Genomic DNA, 22,670 nt, shown 5'->3' on the forward strand with positions numbered 1-22,670 from the left:
GCCTTTAATTCCACCCAGGCACCAATCTAATTAAGGGGCACTAGACTGAGCACAATCACCCATCTCCTGATGATTTACAGTTTCACAAAATTTCAAAATAAAGCAATAACAAACGTGGATACTGATGGAATAAAAGCATACAAAAGCAAGAACACTGAGCACAAACAGCACTGAACTGTTGGAGCTACAACCCTCACCTACACCTCACTATATTACACCAAGACTGACTGATTGGGTGGGGGTCTGGTGATTATGGCACATACCAGGTGACCAAAACACGCGGACCCCAGTTTGATTCTGGCTCAGGATCTTGTATATCAAGCTTCTCTCTGTCCTTATTTATTTTTGTGATCTCAACTGTCAACTGTCATTTGACAAAAGCCAAAAATCAGATTGTGGAAATACTGGATTTAACCATTGGTATCATAACATCAGCATGCTAACACCAGCATGCTACATGTGCTTCATGGCAATGCTAACATGCAGTTGTTTAGCAGGTATATTTACCATGTTCACTGTCTTAGTTTAGGATGTTAGCATGCTAGCATTATCACGTAACATAAGGTACAACCGTGGCTGATGGGAATTATACTGCTTTTGAGGGTATTTGATCATAAACCGAAGTGTTGGACACATCGAAGTTTAGACCTGTTGATAGCAGTACATGAAAAGTTAAGGGACACCAAAGTTATTACAGTACATACTTTGGGCGACATGAATGTCAGCACTAAATTTCATGACAATTGTTGAGACATTCACCTAAAACCACATCATGGCAACGGTGGCACCAAGGGGTGTCCAGGAGTGGCCATAGCCACCCTGATACAATCCCTGGCCCCCTTACTGGCCCGCCATTGCATATGCATAATATGTTTTGGGGACACAGATAACTTTATGAAATCTTACTGCAATCCATCTACAACAGTTCAGTCATTCTGGACCAAAGTGGTGGACCAACAGACCGACCGGCCGACAGACTGCCTGACGTTGCCCTCCATGAGGCCACACTGCTAGCATGGCTCAAAACATCCAAACAGAATCTCAATGAACTGATGAAAGCAGTCTGGGTTAAAGGACAAACTGTGTTTTTATTGTTTTTAAGTGTGAACTGTTCCTTTAAAGGGCTCTCTCACTTGACAGAGCAGCTCGGGGACTTGTAATTAGCCACCACGTAATGGGAATGACCTTATTAAGCTGCTGCTGGGTCACAAGCAGATTGAGGTTACCAAAACACATGAGCTACCAATTATTCTTCTTTATCAGGTGCTATCTGCTCACAGGTTTCCTCTTAATCTCCATCGGCGCTTGAGTGCACAGACACAAAAAGTCGGATCTTTCATTAGAAGAGTGGGTATCAATATTTATGCACTGACTGAGTCCATAAATACCAGTGGCCAGTCCAAAAATCAATGCACGCCTGCTACATATTTTAATCTCCCTATGAAGGTCACATTACTCCGACAACGCCGCGCTCAATACACTCAGCCAAATCAGCCAGCAGCTTTAGCATTCACGCCACCCCGACCCTGCCCCGGTTCAACTCATGTCCCTGAACTACACACTGTATTAAAGACTGTAAAAACAGAGAGAGCTCATCAGCCATAAATGGATTAGAACAGCTTCACGTAGCAGACGCTCTGGCTGCGTCAGAAAAGGCTGCGTTCTCCGAGTTTAGCCCTGCGTAACTCATGTACATTATAGATGAGGCAGAGGAGAAGGGGATGCTTTGGCGGAGCACTATCATTTACCAGAAGGCCGGTCTGAATCTCCCCCATCACGACTAACTTCTACTTCAGAGCCGCAGGGGTGACGCAGCAACAAGCTCGGCCTTCCCCGAAGGCAAGCAGCCGGAAACTTGGGCACAACTCGGTGGCCTCCGTGGAGCCGCACCGAAAGAGAAAAGACTGCTCTCGTTTCTAAAAGTGAGGGACTGCCAAAGCGATTCCTGCCATCACACGAATTTGTCACTTTGCTAACAGGGCTTATGAAAGTTAGATGAACATTTTACGATCTTGTTAAAACCGGTTACATTATTAAAAGGGCACATTCATCCTGCGAGGCGAGAAAGAGAGCCTGTAGCAGATTGAAATTTTAATAAGCTCAATGCAGTGGCTGGAGATTGAGAAACTTGGCAGAGATTTAGCTTTGAAATCCTGAATATGGGCATGAGATGATTTAGCCTCATTGTATCATGTATGCACTCAGGCGGGTCAAAAGACAGGGGATTCTGCAAACCTGTGATAAACCCATTAACCGGCTTAACTTCAGACACTTCCATAGCATTTTAATCTGTGATATGAAGCAGCTTCTATTTTTAATGGAGTCCCTTTTAGTTCAGTGTAATAAAATACTATCAGGGCCACGTATGTTTTGATATTACCGGTTTTATTTGACACTAATGCACCAGCGTGACCTGATGCACCAGATGGCTTCTTACACAGACGCATCGAGAAGTCGTCCCTGGAAACTGCAGAGACGGGAAAGCCCTTTCAAAAACACTGATGATTGGCTGAAGTGTCTGTCTGTAACAGCCTGACCACGACCAATCAGATCAAAGAATAAAATGACGCAAGCGAAGACAGTCTAACATCTTTTCTCCTCTTCCTGATGTGACTGATGCTAAAGCAGCACATATGCTAACCTCAGCCACCAGTCGCCTCTCTCGCTGTCACACTCAAAGCACGCCAGCAGCTACCAGTCCTTCCTCATGGAATGCTGACTGGTCCAATCCGCTGTGGTTTGGATCCGGGCGCCGAACTCAAAGCCTGGCGAGATGCATTCTCACGTGACCTTGTGAATCACAAGCTAAGTGCCGGCATGTTGTTATCTCAAATCTGCATGTTTAGCAGCAGTAGTGCTTTTTTCCCGTTCCTGAATGAAAGCAGAGAGAGTGTGATGCGACAGCCCACGGCCATCCTGACAGAGCATAGATGAAGCCGGCCGGTGTCGGGGGGAGAGGGGCTCGGAAACACCTGACCCTGGAGGAGACTGGAAAGGGCTCTCTGCTGTCTCTGATAAGGCTGCGATAAACACTATCTCAGCATCATAAGTGTACTGTTATCTGGTGAGGCCCAGCCACTGACTACATGCAGCTCTGTGTGTGTGTGCGTGTGTGTGTGTGTGTGTGTGTGTGTGTGTGTGTGTGTGCGCGCGCGCTGGCACCAGACACCCTGTTTGCTAAATCATGCCATACATCCCGCCAGCTCCTTGCAGACCTGTTACAGCAGAGGCTGCGGGCCTTCTTCCAATAGCAACACGCTCTTACAGTTTACATTCAAGGCTCGCGTCTCAGTCAGGAAATAAGACAGAAGCACGTTTAGCCTCCACAGCATGAATGATTTTCTCTGAGCGACGATTAGAGTTGAAACAATGACTTAATAATTAAGTAAGAGTTAGAATGAATTAAACGTCAATGTTCCTTTCTTTTTCTATTAAACATCAAGATGAGTGACTTCAATATCAGATCATGAGGTGAAAATAAAACCTGTGCAACACAAATCTGGGCGAGACTGGTGAAGCATTACTGAAGACAAACTTTGAATATTGAACTTTAAATTAATATCTAGCCTAACGCTCACACTGTTAGGATGTGGGTCATAGCTTGCTTTTGTTCTTACTGTTAAACTATCCTCTTTGTAAGACTACAAATTTCCCCTCTGTGGGATTAATAAAGCATCATCTCACTTTAACTTCTACATATTGAAACAAGGCTGCATTTTCCAGCATCGTGGTAGCTCCTGGTTTTTGACATCTTACAGTATATGCAATCATGAACTCAGCTGATGTTAGAAATAATCACTGCAGATCTGCCAAGAATAGATGTCACAGTGGAGTCTCACACATGCTGCATAATGTTAAGACATCTTTAAGCTACATTTCCCATCAGAGACACGAAGATACCAAACACGCTGATGTGGAGGAGAAACCTGGATGACTCTGCGTCAGTAAGACAATGACTGATCACGGCTCAGTCCGCTGGAGGAGCAGAAAGGACTGCCGAGCGAATGGTGTGCAGCAAAAGCAGAGTGTGGTCCTGGGTCAGCCAGCAGCATCTGAGCGTTAATAAGGGGGGTAATTGAATTAGAGGATCAGTGGAGGCCTGTAGTGTGGGCGCCACGCGGCTCTAATTTCATTACAAGTGATGTAAACATGTGGTTGGCCCTCAGCGCGGGGGCCTCCCACATCAATACACGCACATACACACACACAAAATCCTCGCTCAACAGGGGGAAATTACAAAACTATACATCTACGCCTGTTTGCCTCGTGCAGCATCCTGCCCCGCCACACGGAGCCTTCAGCCTGCGCGTCACGCTCAGGAAGCCAGAAGGACGATTCAGCATTATGTGGCACAAGTTGAGAAACGGGAACAAAGTGTTTGGGCAGCATCAGCTGTTCACGGCGAGGCGTTCAAAGTGTCATTAAATGTGCAGACGGAGGCTCAGCGGCTCACGCTGCCGACTCGCTGATTCTCAGCTGCTTATGTTTTCTGAATATGAATAAGTGATAATCTGGCGTCGATGGTGACATGAAGCTGACACCAGGGAATATTTTTAGGTTTGTTTAGAGCAACACAATGGGTCGCCACCATCTATGCTATCCGTACTGCGAGGTGAATGTGACTTTTCCAATCTGCGTGATACATATTTATGATCAGCGCTCAGATGCGCGTCGGTCTGATGAGTCACTTGACTATCCGACTGAGCACAGCCCGAGCAAACCTGCAGGCTTGACCGTGGGCCTTCTCCCAGCCATGCATAGTGATGAGGGCAGGAGTTAACCAAGGAGAAAGCCTCAGCTGTCCCAGCTGCAGCAGTGAGACAGATGGGTTGTGGGTCACATCCTCAGCTTTCAACGTGCAGGTGGGCCAATCAGAGCACGGGAAAAACAACCACAGAGAGAGAATTGTATTGCGTAACTCCTTGCCAAAACGTCAGACATCACATTACTGCAGTAAATCAGTAAATCTTCACTTTAAACAGCACATCTGTTCATGCACCTCACATCTATCAAACGCTCCGTGCTGAAAAATGTTCAGCGCTCGCTTCGACCGCTCTTTGACAGATGCGCCGGTTTTATTTTTTGACATCCTGGAAAGCCTGCCAGTTTTCCTCACAAGTTTACCCCTGCAGCAGAGCAGGAGGGAGACATGGACGAGGACAGACTTATCAGGTGGAAAAACATCCCCGCTCCGCAGCCATTCCTGTTTTCCAAGAGAATTTAAAGCAAGACTGTGAAACTTTCCAAAGCAGAAATGAGACTTTCTTTCTCTTACTAATGAAAATTCGTGAGCAACTAGATTTACTGCCTGTTACTCCAATTTCCACCAACAAGCCAAGTCGCAGTTTACATCCATGTCTGTGCAGTTTTCAGTGAAATGGAAGTTCTCACTCCACGCTGTCTTCACTTAGAGACTGTTTTCCCAGAGGACTGATGGAGCTTCATCACCTGAAGATCAATCAGCTCACCCAATCAGCTGAAATGCTTCAAACGTGGATGCTGCCGCAGAGGAGCTACAGACTGTAAAACACGGACGCTTCACACACATGTTCAACCTGACAGCTCAGAAGATCTGAACAATCAGACAGTTTGAATCACAGATTCAGGATGTGACCACATGTGAAATATGGCGACAGTCTGCCTTCAGTTCTTGAGTGATGCTGCTGAATAACGGCCAGGGAAGAGTTTCTGTACAACATGATGAGGTCACAGTGCAGCTGACCTTTGACCTTTGGGATATAAAATGTCATCACTTCATCATGTTAACCTCTGAGACATTTGTGGGAATTTTTGTCATAACAAACGTATAAATTCTTGATTTATGATCAAAAACGCGCTTGTGGGGTCAAAGTGATTTTGACCTCTGAACACCAAAAACTAATCAATTCAGGCTCGAGTCCAAATGAACATTTGTGCAAAAATTGATGAAATTCCCTCAGATATCATGTTCACAAGGATGGGATGGACGGACAGGTGACAGGTGACGCCCTCCAGCCACCAGAAGCACAATAAAACACACCTTCTATGACAGGCACAAGCTGTTCTGTTGGTTTGAATGCAGATTAATCAGCACAGTGTGAACAGCTTAATGCTCCAAGTGTGGAGCGCTGTATGTTACCTCTAAATGTGTTTAAAAAGCTAAAACTTTAATTAAATTCCTGTGACTGCGACTGCAGATGCATAATTTATAGGCAGGAAAGTGACTGAAGACAGAAGTGCTTCTCTCTTCTGCCACTTTGCTTGATCTCAAAAACTCCTGCAGTCACAGACTAAAAAGTCCCACAACAGAGGAAAACGTTACATAAATGTCAACTTTTGCACAATAACAACCATAACTCAGAATCTGCGGAAACCCTCTTCAGCACAAATCTGCATGCATGAAAGGGAACAAGCAACAAAGGTGAAAAAAGGTACAAAATCTCTGGGGCAAAGTAAAAAAAGCCACTTTTATCAAGATCGCTGGGAGGAAAACACACACAGTGCATGAGGAGGAGAGATGAAATGGCTGCAGACAGCTGTGTACACGAGGAAGATACCTTCACCGGGGTGCGTCTGCGCTTTGTTGATTGCATCTCCATCATGAGATAACAGAGCTGCAGGCTAATTAAGCTCGCCGAAGAGGCGCCTCATGCTCCGTCAGTTTTTCATTACCACTGTGCTCAGTCTTACGCAGGACTGTTCACTATTAGTAATTACTGATGCTGCGCCAATCTTTCAGGATCCATAATCGGCTGTTTTTCCACTCGAGGGGGCTAAAAACGCCACCTCCACCACACCCACACCCTTGTTCCTCCCAGTTCATTTCTCTGTTGAGCGATGCAAAACACCATCTTAATGACATAAGAGGGTGACTTCAAAAACACTTGTTTCCCAGCAACCACCACAGGTATGGGGGAAGAGCTTTTGTGTGACCAGACCTCTTTCAAGGATGTTGTAATTACCAGAAGATATAGTGAATTAGGTCTGAATGGATGCAACAGCTGCCTTCATTAAGGTGATACCATGAACTCATATCTCGCATGTATCGTATGCGCAGGCAGGTGCAATTACAACCTCCTTTGCACAGAATTGGTGCAGAGAGCTGCAGATTACCAAATTTATTTACCTCCCATTGTTGAATACTGTGTTATTATTCACATTTGGTTGCTCTGGAAAGGCTGCTGCACACGGCTGAAATGGCAGGCGATCCCTTAAGGAATGTTGACAAGCTAATTACCAAGTAGCCCTGTCACAAGCAGGCGGAGAGTTTAAAAATAAAGTTCACACCACCCTCATTATGCAAACAATCGCAGTCAGCAGTGCTAACCTCGCACCCCTATAGACTACAGCTGGCGGACTTCAACACAGGAAGGCCACGCTCTCAGTGTGCCAGACATGGAGCTCTGAGGGCCGTGAAAGCCGTGGGAATATCCTGTGCTTCAGTGAGTTTCTCCAATAAATCCAAACCAAAACCAGGGAAAGGTGACACAGACGACACCTTTGTTAGCATCTTATGTTTCCATTCCTGTCGATAGCATGTATCCCTCTTCAGACCTCTGCTCATTAACACACGAGAAGAAAGTGCTAACAGCAAAGCTTCAGTTTCAGCCAAAAGATGTCACCCAGAACGTCGCCTCTGTGAAAAAAACAGTCTGGAGAGTGCTGAGGAGACACAGGCCAGGAAGCCAGCACGTGCACATGCACGTGCACGCACACGCACGCCTCATCCCTCTGCGCAGGCACCACACTGAGGTCTAATCGATGCAGCTCATTCATATTGAACCACAGACGTCAGGGGAAGCCGGGGGAATTACAAGCAGCCTCCGCTGTGAGATCGCAGCCTGGAGGAAGCCCGAGGAAGACAAACCTGCAGCTTCGCTCTGGAAACCTGCTGTTTACTGTCCGCGGCGTTTTCAACAACATGGCTGCTGGGTCCCCTCAGTCCAGAGGAAATGACACTGAGCAGGTGGAGCAGTACTTCAACCTGAAGGTTAGAAAACAAGCGGCTCTTCTGTGGATATTCAGACGTTATCTGAGCGGTGAGAGAATGAAGTCTTTGACCCCACAGACGGATTTATCTACTCTGTGGTGACACCGACACGCACGGCGTGAAGTCCGTGAAGACCAAGCTTTCCTTTCTTACTTTGTTGCATCCGTATATTTTTTGGAACAACTGACTTGCTATTTCGGATGAGCAGCAGGGCCGGATTGAACCAGTCGGGGGCCCTGGGGCACAATCAGATGTGGGTCACCAACCCCCTCCCTCCTGAAGTTAGTTTGTGATCATGTGATCGCACTTAGATGTATTTAAGTATATCCTCCATGTAAAAATAACTCCAGCTAAAAGTATTAAAACAGCGTTTTCACTGAGGTCACCCGGGGACTTGGGGCCTCTGGGGGCCAGTTGCCTGTTTAGCATTGATGCTAATCCAGCCTTGACGTGCAGCAACGTATTTATATTTTCTATTTTTGTATACACACATACAGTTCCCATCAACATCCTCACTTTCTGTACAAACAGGAAACTGTCTTCACAATCTGCAACACAGAACTGACACCACAGACTCAAACGTTAGCCGCCTCGCATCACTGACAGTGAAGAAAAGGGTTCAAATGACCTCATGCTGACGGAGGAAACTCAACTCAAAAGCGTGCTAAGTTAGCAACGACTGCCTGAAGGCTTGGCCTCCTCCTCGGACCGGGATGAGGTGAAAGCACCGGCCTCAGCGCAGAGTTCTCGTCTCCTGAGTTCCCCCGACACGCTCACTGGTCACGAAATACAGACAAAACTGCTACTTTGACCCCAATTAATCCCAGCGACGATTCCAGATGAGCACGAGCAGAAACGTGCATGGCTCATTTCAAAACTAAACCAACAACTGGGGGAAAAATAGCTCATGGTTCACAAGTTCACAATCCAAAGCAGGGAGAGGGACACAAGAGCCAGACGACCGCCCAGAGCAAACGCCTCCACGGCGGTCTTCAATCAGCCCTAATGGTCCATGCCCAGTCCAGCATCAACAAGCCTTTATCTCGCTGTCGCACACGGAGAACTCACCAGTAACTTCTGCTTTTGCCTTTGGTGACTCAGGGTCACCGGGCTGAGTCTGAGAGCTCCTCCGTTGTCCTCTACAAGACAAAAGCCGTCCAAATGCTGCACACCTGGGAGCCGGAAGGGCAGAACTTCATTTCTCAGCTGTGGGGGGAAACAGAAACGCTGCAGTTATTTAAAGCAGCAATAAAAACACTTCGTTAAGTGATTAGCTCTCACTCTAACAATGGCAGCTTGATTGTGCAACTCATTCCAAATAAGTCTTCACCACTGCTTATGAAATGTGCCAGCTCTCTACCTCTAAGTGTAGGCGAGTGTCCTCTCAGAGCCGGCAGGTGGTCTGAGTGGAAAACAGCTAACAGCTACGCTCACGCAGTGCAAATAGTGTGTTCTCCCGTCATTGATCTTCACAGGTTCTGTTTGACAATAGAAGAAAGAACTGGACTACCTGCCCACCTGCTGCTGTGAGCACGGCGTTCCACTAAACTTTGATCAAAGTGAAGTCACTGGTGTGAAACTCCAAAAAGAAATAAATCACATGATAGAGAGGAGAATGTTGTTATAGGATCAGCTGTAAAACCAAAAGAAAAGTCCTGATGGGCTTGTTAATCTGTGCTCCCGGATGCTTCACACGTCTCTGTTTACTCACATTCTGAAATCTGCAAACAACCGAGCAACATGTTGATCTGGTGTATCAATGGAAACAACACTTAAGGACTCATTCAACCAGATACTTACAAACCCACACAAGTATAAGATGCCAACGAGGTAAAATAACATCCTCTCTCCATGTTCAACCACTTAGCTGGCGATGCTGATAGCACTACCTAAACTGCTTGTTATTGCCAAGCTAGTGGAGCTGGCTGGAAATAATAATGCCCCCTATTAAATTATTCATGGCTCCAGTCAGGTGGAACCAGATGCTGCTTTTGTGTCATAGAGGGAGAGCTGTAACTTGACTCAAGCACGCAGGCCACCGCCACATGCAGGTAAAGACTTCATGGAACAAGCGTGGACACTGCTGGATTGCAAACAAAGCACAGGATGTCATGACACTCGCTTCCATGTGACATTTTCCTGCAAGTGTTCAGACAGAGGACGACGGTTCAGTAGGTCGGTCCAAATGTGGGCGAAGCCCCGGGAGCCACTCGCAGTCCGCCCACCCCGCACTGGTGTCGCTTTGTACCCCACCCTGACATTTGTGGTCATGGCCAGAAGATGACCTTTTTGTCCACGCCATGCTTTAGTGCTGAATACTAATGCTGTGGCGCTGTGTGCCCGCCACTCATGGGAACAAGCAGAGCTATTTTTAGCCAAATGTCCCCAGCTGCACATCTCCAACCCGGGGCCAATGGGCAATTAGTGTTTGTTTCTAATGGTGGGAGGCAGTGCCATAACCTCTCTAACGCAAACAGACATCTGGACAAAGGCTGTCTCTGTCCTGCCCCGTACCTCCGCCGGAAGGCACGGCTCCTAAAGCCACACAGTTCTTCCGTCCACCTTAACCTTCGTCCATGATGAGGAGCTCCTCTCCCTCACATCTGCTGCCGTTCGCCCTGGAAACAGGGTGACTTATTTACCTACCTGTGCAATCTGTGATAAGTCCAAACCCCTACTTGTTTGACAAAGCGTCCATCAGGTTTAATTGTGCACATAATGTACCAAAGAATGAGACATGGAGGTATTCACAGAGCTGCAACTGACGGTTATTTTCATTACCAATCTGCTGATTATTCTCTCAAATGATTGTTCAAACAATTAATCCTCTGCAACGTCAGACATCTGGGAGAAAATTCACAATTTTCTGAAGCCTGAGGTGATCAAACTGCTTAGAAACAGTCCAAAATCCAACACTGTTACATGTACAATAACATAAATCAGAGACAAGCAGCAAATCCTCACAGCTTAAAAGCCAGAACGAGATAACGTTCAGAACTTTTTTCAAAAAGGATGTTTAACTGATTTTCAAAACAGTTTGACGACTCGATTATTCGACTAATCATTTCACTTAAAGTTATTTATGACTTCAAGCTCTGAGATTTCCCAAACATTTTAATCCCTATGCACGACTGGCCCACTCAGACACGCACATAAGACCTGATTGAATGACATTTGAGAACAGTATGAGCTCATTATTTGGGATAATTGCCTGAGTGGAGGGTGAGCTTTCTGTTTTCATCTATATTAGGACGAATGCTCCATGCAGGCATGTCTAATTAAGCAGAGTCAGACACTGTTTGTTATTCCAGCATGCAGGCATTTGTAAAAACTCATGTTGGGCTGTAGTCTTCGACTGTCAGCGTCTCGAACAGAATACCATATTCTGATGTATTTGGCTGAGCAAGTATAATGAGTCAGTTGGGAATCGGTATGTCATGACGGCCTCTTTAATTCATTTTAGTCAGGGCAAAGCTAATTCAATCCACCTTATTACAGCTTCTTCATGCAATTACCCTGTGGCCCCGCTCAATGATGGACCAACATGGAGGCAGCGGATTGGATGGCGGGCTTACCAACCTGACCAAGACCTATAACACTGAACAATGTGATGCTCCCCATCATTCAGTTAACAAAGATGAATCACTGCAAAAAGGGGAATCTGTGCTGCAGCACCCACTGCACAGCAAAACCTTTTTTTTTTCTAGTAATCTGCTGTGAAATTCCACTTGATCGGGACATTAGAATCAATTACATCCGCACATAAACACAAAGCATTAACTCTGGAGCACATTAGCATTCCATTAATCATCCTCAGCATTAAAAGTGCTGCAGAAACAGCAAGTGTGCCTTGAACTGACTGGCACAGAGTGTCTGTAGCACTGCCTGCCAATAATATGTTATCAAAGAGCGTGCAATTAACCTCCAACACGGTGGACAATACACACAGTACAGTGTGTCCATATGCAGGACGTGAACGTTGGTTATGGTGCTCAATAACCCCCCCAGACATCAGAGGATCCCACTCTTGTTGTCAACTGTAAGCTGAATAAATCAAATCAATCACGGTTCACATCACTTTGCGCCGCCTTTATGGAAAAATATAATTTAGCAGGTTTGGGTCACATTAGGCTTTGCAACGCATAACTGATCAGGATTTAGCTTTTTAAAGAAAATATGAGTTCAGTGTGGACACAACAGACAAAACCTGTCAGCAGAAAGGCGGAGACAGAGACCGAGATTGAACCTGTGGAGATAAGCTTTTTTATTACAAAGCAAATCCTGACAAATAATCATCACTCCCTGTGGATTTTGGCAAGATCCACATAATCATCCCCAGCCCCCGCCCTCAGGCCTGATCGTCCACCTTTCAGAACGGATCCAGAGGGCCGTCCGCCTCACCGAGCTGACCACAAACACAGAAAAAAGTTATGTTTCATGTGTAGAGATGCTCTGGGGTTTAAGGCTTCAGTCCAGCCTGGTTAGTGCACACTGAAACAGGTGCTTTTCCTTGGAGTCCGACTTCCTCTCCTGCACTGAATTCCTATGAAGACAGTCAATGAGCCGCCCATAACACTGTAACACTGATGAAGCTAAAGCATTAGCATAAGCGCTGTGCTACCAGTGCAGGCTCTGCAGCTTCAAATGAACAAGTAATGACAACAAAACTTCTGGGGGCTCATCTAATCTCATGCTGTTTACACCAGATCAGTGTTTTCCCTCTGACTGAGTGGACAGCCCTGATCAACTCCAGGAACAATCAATTATGAATGCAGTCAGATCCCTGAGGTGATTACTGGCTACTCTCTACTGACCTCCACTGAAGTCAGCAGACAGTCACTGCCGGCCGTCTGAGCACGCACAGCAGTCAGTCAAAGCGCCAACATGAAGACAGCTGGCTCAACATCTACTTACATTACATCTGAGCTGCAGGAGCTGCGCTGCAACGTAAACATCTGCTGTGTGTAAACACACGTAAAGACACAAAATGCAACACTCGGGTGTAAAGACACATGCGAGCAGATCCTCATGCATGGACGAGAACATGTGCACAACTACACTGAACGTGTGTGTGCAGTGGATCTAATCTAGAAGGCTTATATAGCACAAAAGAGCCACATAAGTCTGTCCTCACATGAAAACCCCCTCAGGACACATAAGAGACACACGCTTGCTTTGTCATGCACGGGATAGCCCAACAATCAGAGCAAGCCATGCAGTTGCTGACAATGATAATGCACTTTCACTCTGCTGTCACTGAGTCTCCCGGAGCCATCTTTACAGAGATTTCCCAGTGAAGATGGTGTTATGTAACAGCGGCCATGGACCCTGCTGTTCATATCACTAATGCCTCACACTGTGGCGGGGTCACGTGCTTTATCCAGGCCACATCCAGGCGCCAGCAGCAGCAGTGTTCCAGCTGTTACTACAGCCTAGCTTCCGCCACTCAGGACCATGCTGAGCCATGCTCCTCTCACACTGCTGCACCCTCCACTGAGCAGCCATGTTCAGCACCTGAGCACTCCTTCACCTTGGCCTCTCTACTGAAGACAGAGCTTCACGCTACCAAAGCTACACAGCTCACCCACCGAGCAAAACATATGAGCTACACAGAGGAGACACCGATGCATTGTTTAGGGATTTCAGCTATGGTACAGAAACCTACAAATATATATTTCATCCCTATTTTCAGCCTTCGTCAACGAGGGACCAAAGCTCTGGAAGACATGACCTACAGATATCAGGGAAGCAGCTTGCTGGAGAACGTGCTGCACAACGTCCTCCTCAGAGTCTTCAATATTTTTATATAGACCTATTCAGATGAGCTTTAAAGGCAACATACTGATGATTTTAGCTCATCACAGACGGATACTGGCATGTATCAGTGTACAAGCTCCAAGAAACAGCAGCACAGAAAAGTCAAAGACATGTGCGAGGTCATTCAGAATCACTTTCTCTGTTAATTATTCACCTGACGGCACTGACAGGTTTATTTTTCAACTTTAAAGCTGTGCTAATTAATAATTTTAAATCAGCGACGGATGACAAACCCACAGAGAATCATCACCTGACTCTACAGCTCCTCTCACCTCCACCAGGCACTTCAACGCCTTCCAGCTCAGTGTTTTAGACGTAGACGACACACAGCTTTACTGCTGCACTTCACTCTCAGTCATCAGCCTCATTTCCAGACGCAGCAGGAAGCTGTTTCCAGAAAATAAACTCCACCATACATCACCTGCCAAGCACAACGGCAGACAGACAAAGGTTCAGACTAGCTGGTTACTGGCAGCTAAGAGCCACATATTTCCATCAGGAGCCGCTGGAGACCAAAAACAGACTGAAAAGCAGATTGAAAACTGGATTTGCATCTGCCAGGTGGACTCCAAATGAACACTAATGTAGCTGCATGTCTGGTGTGTAAATAAGAAAATGTTCGCTAACAAGCTCGCCACATTAGCTTAAAATGTGATGCCAGCAGTGTCGCCCAAAGCAGCCAAAAAATAAAAAAAATCAAGTTTAAATGTCCCAATCAGTAAATGTTGGTCACAGTTCCTTTACTGCAGATTTAAATTATCTTTAACTGTTTTCAGCCTAAAAAACAAATATCGGCCAATATATCTTCACTTCAAAATCACAGTGCGCTCGAGTCTGCTTCATTTGACATATGGGCAAATACCAGATGGCTGCATTATGGTATAAAATCAGCGAGCAGACGCTTTTTAATTTACATTCAGGGCAGTTTTCTCTGACTGAAAACAAAATGTCTGAACTCCCAGTGCAGTAAACCCCATCCGTTTGCTGCTACCAGCAGGAAGAAATAAACACTATGAATTTTATGCAAATATTATTTGACCCAGGGCTGGATTCAAAAAACGCTCAACGGCCCTCTTCCTCCCTCCTCGAACCAGCCCGCCACCATCGCCTCCATCGCCACCCTCCCACCTCCTCCCCTGCAATCAACTCACTGCCGAGCAAACAGATTTAGGCTGGAAGTATGAATCCCGTCTCCTGTGCATAGTGAAGATAAAAGTCACTTGCTGGCAGCTCAGGGATAACCGGTGAAATGATGAATGGCCGTGCCCGCTCGTCAAGGTGGGCAGGAGGAGCTACAGCGTGGACGGGAGTTTGTCGTCAGAGTACTCTCTCATGTCTGAGGTGTGGGTCGAGAGACTGACAGCCCTAATTATGGAGGCTCTTCAAATGAGTGACCTTGGGAGGCAGCAGGAGCATCCATACCTGTGCACATGTGTGCGTGTGCACACGCACACACACACACACACACACACACACACACAGCCATGTTTCTGCACAGTGAACAACATCACAGTTCAGCTTTCACTGCTCACCCCCCCCCCGCCACCCTCTGCCCCTCATGACTGCCACCTATAGGAGCCCATCTCACTGCAAACTGAGCTCTGTAGCTGATGACACAACATACAGAAACACTTATATGCTTTACGTGTCCATTAACGCCCTCACAAAAACACGGTATCCATTTAGAATGCACACACACACACGCACACACACACACTCAAGGACACCTTTTTCGTGAGTGAAAAAACACCAGTCATACAGCATCAGCTGTTGTCTCAACAGCCAGCGTACACTGGTAAACACCACTGATGGATAATCTGCACGAATGCTTGACAGAATCCATGCAGGCAATCTGATCAATATCAGATGACTGCCGTCCACCAATGAGGATCCATATATCTCCACTTCATGAATACAACTTCATTTAGCCGGATGATCTGTCTCAGCTCAAAACTAGCATATCTCCTTGCATGCAGACTCCACAGAAGTGCCTTCTGACATGCATGGCAGTGACAGCTGGAACCAACGTCAACCCCAAAAATCATGTTATGTCACCCAGAGACAATAAACACACTGCTGCTGCTCCGCCGACCGGAGTTTTCTATTAAAAACACACTGCAACGTGTTTTCAGCTGTGATGAGAAACTCAGACAACATAACAACATGACAGTGAACCTTTACTGCATGCAAATGATGTGCAACGTCCTCTGGCACTTCTCAGTGCTGTCTAACCTGGATATTCTGCCCTCCTGTGCAGAGCAGCTCAAAACGGGCTGATCCATCTCCTCAGAAATGCACGGAGGGTAGGCGGCTACATGTGTGCCATAAGCGGAAGAGCACATTTCAATTAATCGCAGCCGCTAAGAGTCTCGGACACCAAGACATGTTATGATCATCCTTATCCCTCCAGCAGCAGCAGCAGCAGCATCACAAGCATCCTGCAGCAGAGGCAGCACAACAATCCCCGGCTCAGAAAAACACACACTCCTTGACAGCGGATGGTACAGTACCTTAGCAGCAGCGGTTACAGGACCGACACAGTGGCAGGTTTTTCCTACTGCGATGGAGGGACGGAAAAGCAGCCGGCAGCAGGATGGGTACGATGGCTACGGCAGCTCTGTAGCATAAAATGGTTCATCAATGCTCGGCAGAAAGAGGCACAGCCAGGCAGCGCAGGAGAGAGAGAGAGAGAGAGAGAGAGAGAGAGAGAGAGAGAGAGAGAGAGAGAGAGAGAGAGAGAGAGAGAGAGAGAGAGAGAGAGAGAGGCGGCCAGCGAGCATCACTCAGCTCACACTACCGTGGCTGTGCAGCAGAGCACACACATCAACACGCCCCCTTTCTCTCGCCGTTTCCCTCTCTCGCTTTCTCACACACACACACACACACACATGCTTAGTCACACAGACTCAGGCACGCAGGGGTGCAGAGGCAGTGCAGCACCGAGCAGCGCTCCCTCTCCAGGATGTCTCTCGTCTTCTTAATCAGAATTGGTCATTCCCTGTCTTATTCTCAGCAGTCACAGACAATCCTGTCAATAAACCCCTCCAGCCACGTGCTCCACCGTAGCGCCTGCCCACCTAACCGCCGCTGATGAGCAGCAATGATTGAAGCTGGCAAGGTCATGTGAGGTTCTCTGGCGTCCCCCTCGGTCTCTGCTCGCAGTTTTGTTGCAGTGCTCCTCAGCTGTTTTTTGCAAACCGATACGGGGACCGAGCCTCGCCTCGTCATGGGTCATTATGCCACAGAGGCTCCCCGGAGGCTCAGCCTGACAAACCCTCACTCAGTGAATGGTGGGTCAGACCAATCGGCTATCACAAACAGCAGCAACACCATTACCGTCCAATCACAGATCAGGAAATCAAGTGCAGGAGGGTATTAAAGGGGATTATTTGGGCCATCCTGGGATTTTTTAACTATAGAGAGAGGTGGAGGGGAGCAGCACAGCATGTGCAGCATGGCTGCCCTCTGTGGCTGACGGTGGAGCTGCACTCTGTTGTGGGAAAAGGAGAGAGGAGGAGGAGGAGGAGGAGGAGCAGGGCACAAAACAGATATGCTCTCCTCAGCATGGATGCCTAGCAACCACAGCAGCTCCTTAACCTCTGTTTCAAGCCGTCCCTCCCCCTCCAACGGGGCCCTCTCTGCAATCCCAAATGAGAGCTTATATTGCTCAGCGGCTATTTAATACTCAGGGCACCGCAACATCACACAGTCACATGTTCCCGCCCATGTCCTCTACCTGGTGTGTAAACACTACAGGGGGAGGCGCTGAGCTCCGACAACGAGCAGGAAGCACACCTGATGTTTTCACGACAACGGCAGCTGCTGTGCGCTGTAGCTGAGATCTCCTCCAGGGCTATTAGTAAATGAACTAACACTGCACTAACATAGCATGGCCGGATTAAAAGCATGACTACAAGCATTACGCTCCTCTGATCATTTTGACAAGGAAACTGTGTTCATGAATCTGTATTTGAATGCAGATGTGATGAATGACCTTCAAATGTCTGATCCTTTATTTCTACGTCCATTGTATTTTCCCTCCCACGTGCAGACAGTCAAACGCTGTCGCTGTGTGCTTTTAAAGTTTGGGTCAAGTGGAAAAGACCAAAGATGATGGAACACTTAAAGAAAATCAGCTGTTAATGCAAAGCTGCAGTTTGACCGGGGAGGGCAGAGCCGTGTGACGTGCCTCAGCGAGCTGCTGCTGCTGCTGCTGCTGCTGCTGCTGCTGCTGCTGGTCTGTTAGTTTATTTCATTTTTTAAATAATGAATCAGAGGACGCCTGCCTACCTTAGAATGTTAAAGGGAAGCAAACCTGTTCAGACAGCTGTCAAAGGATGTCAGAAGGCAGTCCAGGAGCTCCGGGCCTGCCTTAACTCAGCTGGCCGAGACACGTCTGGAGGTGTGAACAACTGTTTTGACATCCCCTTTTGTGAAGGGTTCTGCGGATTAACGAAAAACTGCGTGAGGTGCAACAACACGAAGAGCTAAGGCAGCTTATGTGTCGAGAGGCAGCAAACAGGAAGGAGGAAAGAACAGCAGCACAGGAGCTTTGTGATGAAACACTGATGCAGTCAGACAAGATTTACACAAGATATTCATGGTGACCACACAGCTGGAGGTTAAATTATTATTAATTATCGTTAAATTCACAAAAGTCTGATCACCAAAACCTCATAATATCTACTCTCAGTGATAAATAAACTGCATTTTACAACAATATACTTGCTCTTCTTGCCCGTTCCAGCACACATGCTGTTGTCTGTGGCTGCAGACCACAGACGCTAAGTTCAGTCCTAACGAAGCTTGTACAGCAGGTCCTGTCCTGCCTCCTGCTGTCTGCCTGCAGAGTCAACCACTCTGATGCTCCACACCAGCATCCACTGAGTACTCCAGCTCCTCTTGTTTCAACATCAAAGTCTGAAAACTTTGGCAAAACAAGCATCCGTGATCCAACATGACGCACATGCATTTCTCAATGGATTGTTTTAATAAGCAAAAGCTTTACGTAAGAACAAACTCCTGCTGGTCTCTGCAGGGCGTCACACTCCTCTAACATCGTCCTTACAAGCAAATGACTACACATGTGGCATTTAATCAAGATGTTCAACCCTGTCAGCAGCAGCAATATGTCCCACTGAGAGGACAGTGTGACAATAACAACCTTGATCTATCACTGACTTTCATATGCACCCGTAAAAAACTGGAAAATGTGACTGTGAACAACACCAAACAGAAGATGCTCCTCCAGCTACAACTCTACTTTGCATCCTCCGGCTATGATAGTCAGTTACTTTGCATCAATACCTGCCCACAACCACAACAAGACGCAGACACTACACTTCTGACTGTAACTAAGCAGCCTCACGTCTTTGTATTCATTCTGGTACAAAGAGGCTCCAACAGGAGCAGCTGCAGCTTAAGTGCTTCATGTCAAATGAAGAAGTGACTCTTGAAACTGAGAAAATGGAGCTGGGAAGCAAATCCATCCCTAATGTTTGTCAGTGAGCCTGAACAGTTGCAGATTTAACTGAATGTCTTAAGTTTATCGAAACTGTTTTCTCGAGTTAACTTCACGTTTTCACAACTCAACAGGCGACTTAGAAATTATTATTCATGTAAAGTTCAGTTAGCTAAATTATTGAAGGCAGCCGGGGGTCTTATGTTTGAAGTTGAACCAGCTTAATATCACTGACGGTGTACGCTTCTAAAATCTCATTCCCACAGCTGCAAGCAGGTTCTAACAAAGTCACTCACACACTCACACACACACACACACACACACACACACACACACACACACACACACACACACACACACACACACACACACACACACACACACACACACACACACACACACACACACACACACACACACACACACACACACACACACACACACACACACACACACACACACACACACACACACACACACACACTGGCCTGTGACAGACTGGCTGTTAATCTGCACGCTGATACAAGAAACTCAGGCTATTTACCAACCCGGCTGCATTCTGCACACCTGGAACATAACTGCATTTCATTCTGCATCATCTGATTTCTGCACTGCTGAATTTCAAATCCATTTGAGATGACTCCTAATTGTGAGTCTTTTACGCAGAAGAACATCCAGCAAGTAGTTCAATGTCACGACCATTACTGTTCAGAAAGATGTGTTTCTCGTTCTGCTCATCGCACTCAAAGTGCTTGTTTAGGTGCAGGTATGTGCTGTCGTACACAAATGCAAAACCTTTGTTGACACTGAATATTTTACACTTTATTTAATAAAATGCATATTACATAATGGCATGTTGGGTAATCTCTTCAGAAATAAGCAAATGCCACCACTAATAAAGCATTACGCTATCGTGTTTGTGCAGCAGCTAAATCATCTGCATAAGAGATGAAAACACGATCACTGAGTGCCACATATGGTTGCATTTGTTAATGATGAGCCTTGATGACAGTAAAGAGCCGCGGCTGAGGAGTGCAGGCTGAGGTCAGATTATGGCCGCAGGCATCAACAAGTGCTGATCCCGCTCGTGTTCAGACGCAGCTGAATCAAAGCTTATTCATGGAAAGCTTTACGAACTACACGCCACGCTCACCTTATCTGCGCCTCTCATCCGGTTGTTCTTCTTTGCTGTGGCTAACCTTTGTCTCTGGCTCCACACTACTTCCCTCTGAGGCTGTTTCAGGAGTTTCTCCACCTTGCAAGTCTTCTGACAGCCCATTGTCCCCTGACACACGCAGTAAACACAGATAACAAGTTAAGCCACGCATCAATCACATCTCAGTGATACATTTCCTGTTTGTTGCGAGCAGTAACCTACCATGACAGAACGGTTTGCATGCTTCCCCAAACGCTTGTCATGGTCAGCAGTGCCGGGTGATGTCATAGCTCCAGCATGCTCAGATTATAAATATCTGTATTCAGCAGAGTTACATAATAATGGATGTTGGATTATTGTCAGTACAGACAGAAAAGACGGCCAGCTGCCACAGGAAACACAGAAAACTATAAAACCACCTAAAATTACATGTGGGTGATTTAAAAAAGAAGCTGCAGGTAAAAAAATGATTGGATATTTAAAGGTAATGTTTATTCTTAAAGCATTTTATTTTGTTAGTTTTTCTACATGAAATTAAGAGGATTACTGTGTCACATGTATGTGGGAAGTTAAAGTTTTAACTGTAGAAATCGTGAAAAATGTAGGTTTTATTTTGCTTTATTAAATCTACGAGTTTTCCTAAATGCATAGCTAAATAAAAACCACAGTATTCAAAGGCAGGAAGACTTTTAGATACTTCACATTATTGCACTAGAGCTCACAATTCAAGTTTTCATTGATCTTAAAAATGTGAGTCACAGTAGCTGTGGGCTATAATGTTTAAGTATAGCTAATAATACTTTACTAAACCCACTATATTTGCTTAATATTTTATGTCCACCCACCTCTGATGCAGGATAAGCCGGGCTCCAGCAGAAACAAGGGCGCAGTGGAAGCACCTAGCGGTCCGGTCATCAGTGATGGCTCAGGATCAGCTGGGTCGTCCAGGCCAGCGTCCTCCAAAACAACCACAGAAGAGACTCTGAGCTGTTAGATTTTCCTTCCCTGTCAGCTCCAATTCCTGTTAGACCAAGCACTCTATTGTAGTATGCAGTTCACTGTTATCATTTCAAGAGCGGGGACTTATCTCATACAGTGCACACAGCAACAGAAATATCTTTCTGCTGCCTTCAAATGCGATGAGTCGCTTCTACACAGGCCAAGTAATGTGACGCCTCCTGCATCTGAGGTCCACTGTTTTCCTCTCATTGGTCGGATAAATATTTGGTGCCTTTTTAGTCATTCCAGTCCTCTGTATTTTGTTATGCAAGAGTCTCTGCAGTTTTTAGTATATGAAGGCCTAGAAGGTTACCTCCATGGGGGCTACATGAGTTCACACAGCTAGCTCTAATTTAACAAGGCTGTAACAGGGTTTGTACAGTAGAAGATTCCACTTGCCAAATATCCAGGAATGAGAGTGTGATCACAAGATTTCCACGTGAACATTAGATTAATATCAGCGCATACTCTGCTCAGTGCACCAATAATTGAGGACATTTTTACAATCCTTTGTTTGTTGTTTCTGATATTACATTTAGATTTGGCTAAATAAATCAGCAAATAAGGCAAAAATAAATACAGAGAGTGTCAACATGTTACAGTGTCCTTAAGCCTTCATAATTATAGTGTAGATGTCCTTGATCCCATCACAGATCTGGTGTCAGCCCAACACATCCTGGTTTCTACAGGATGAGGGAAGCGGCAAAATGACCCTTTAATCTTAAGGATAATGTCTAATATCAGAGGGCTCACTCAGGCTAATTAGGAGGTAATGATGGGATGTTTCATTATTAATTGCCTATTAAATACGGGTGTGTTCACTTCCTCGCTTTTACCTGAAGACCATCTGTGGTTAAAAGGTTGTATCACTCATGTCCACATTAAATATAAGTAGTCTGTCTTTCACTTCATCACACAGTACGCATGAGGAGGGACTACTTAAATACTTAACACACTCACAAAGACACACAAAGGTTACCTGGAATCAGGGGTGGACTCAGGATTTTTCTAGATCAGGGGCCATATTTCACACAGAGGGGCAAGTATATGTCCAACATCCATGTAGATTTCCTCAAGACACACATCGTTGAATATATTTTGCAAACTGAGTTTTGTTCAAGCACACTGAACTTCCAAAAAAGCAAAGCAATTTTTAGATTTATTGCATTTACCAGTCCAGAAAAAACAGCCTAAAATTCGTATCGGAGGCATTCCCAAATTAAATTAATAACTGTTCATGAGCCATTTGCCATTTTTACAATCTAACT

At 46.0% G+C, this 22,670-nt stretch overlaps 1 protein-coding gene across 1 annotated transcript in view; it reads right to left on the reverse strand.

Moving 5' to 3' along the window:
- Positions 1-21,337, reverse strand: part of rimbp2b (RIMS binding protein 2b) — a 75,345-nt gene extending 54,008 nt beyond the window's left edge. The window contains exons 1-4 of the mRNA XM_070963773.1: positions 21,249-21,337; positions 20,626-20,719; positions 20,401-20,532; positions 9,038-9,175 (exon numbers count right to left, since the gene is read on the reverse strand). Coding sequence (XP_070819874.1) covers positions 9,038-9,175; positions 20,401-20,532; positions 20,626-20,691 — 336 coding nt within the window. The 5' untranslated portion in view covers positions 20,692-20,719; positions 21,249-21,337. The remainder of the gene's footprint in view (positions 1-9,037; positions 9,176-20,400; positions 20,533-20,625; positions 20,720-21,248) is intronic.
- Between the last annotated feature and the right edge of the window lie 1,333 nt (positions 21,338-22,670).

This window comes from Chaetodon trifascialis, chromosome 6 (assembly GCF_039877785.1).
Source record: "Chaetodon trifascialis isolate fChaTrf1 chromosome 6, fChaTrf1.hap1, whole genome shotgun sequence".
NCBI classification, from domain to species: Eukaryota; Metazoa; Chordata; class Actinopteri; order Chaetodontiformes; family Chaetodontidae; genus Chaetodon; species Chaetodon trifascialis.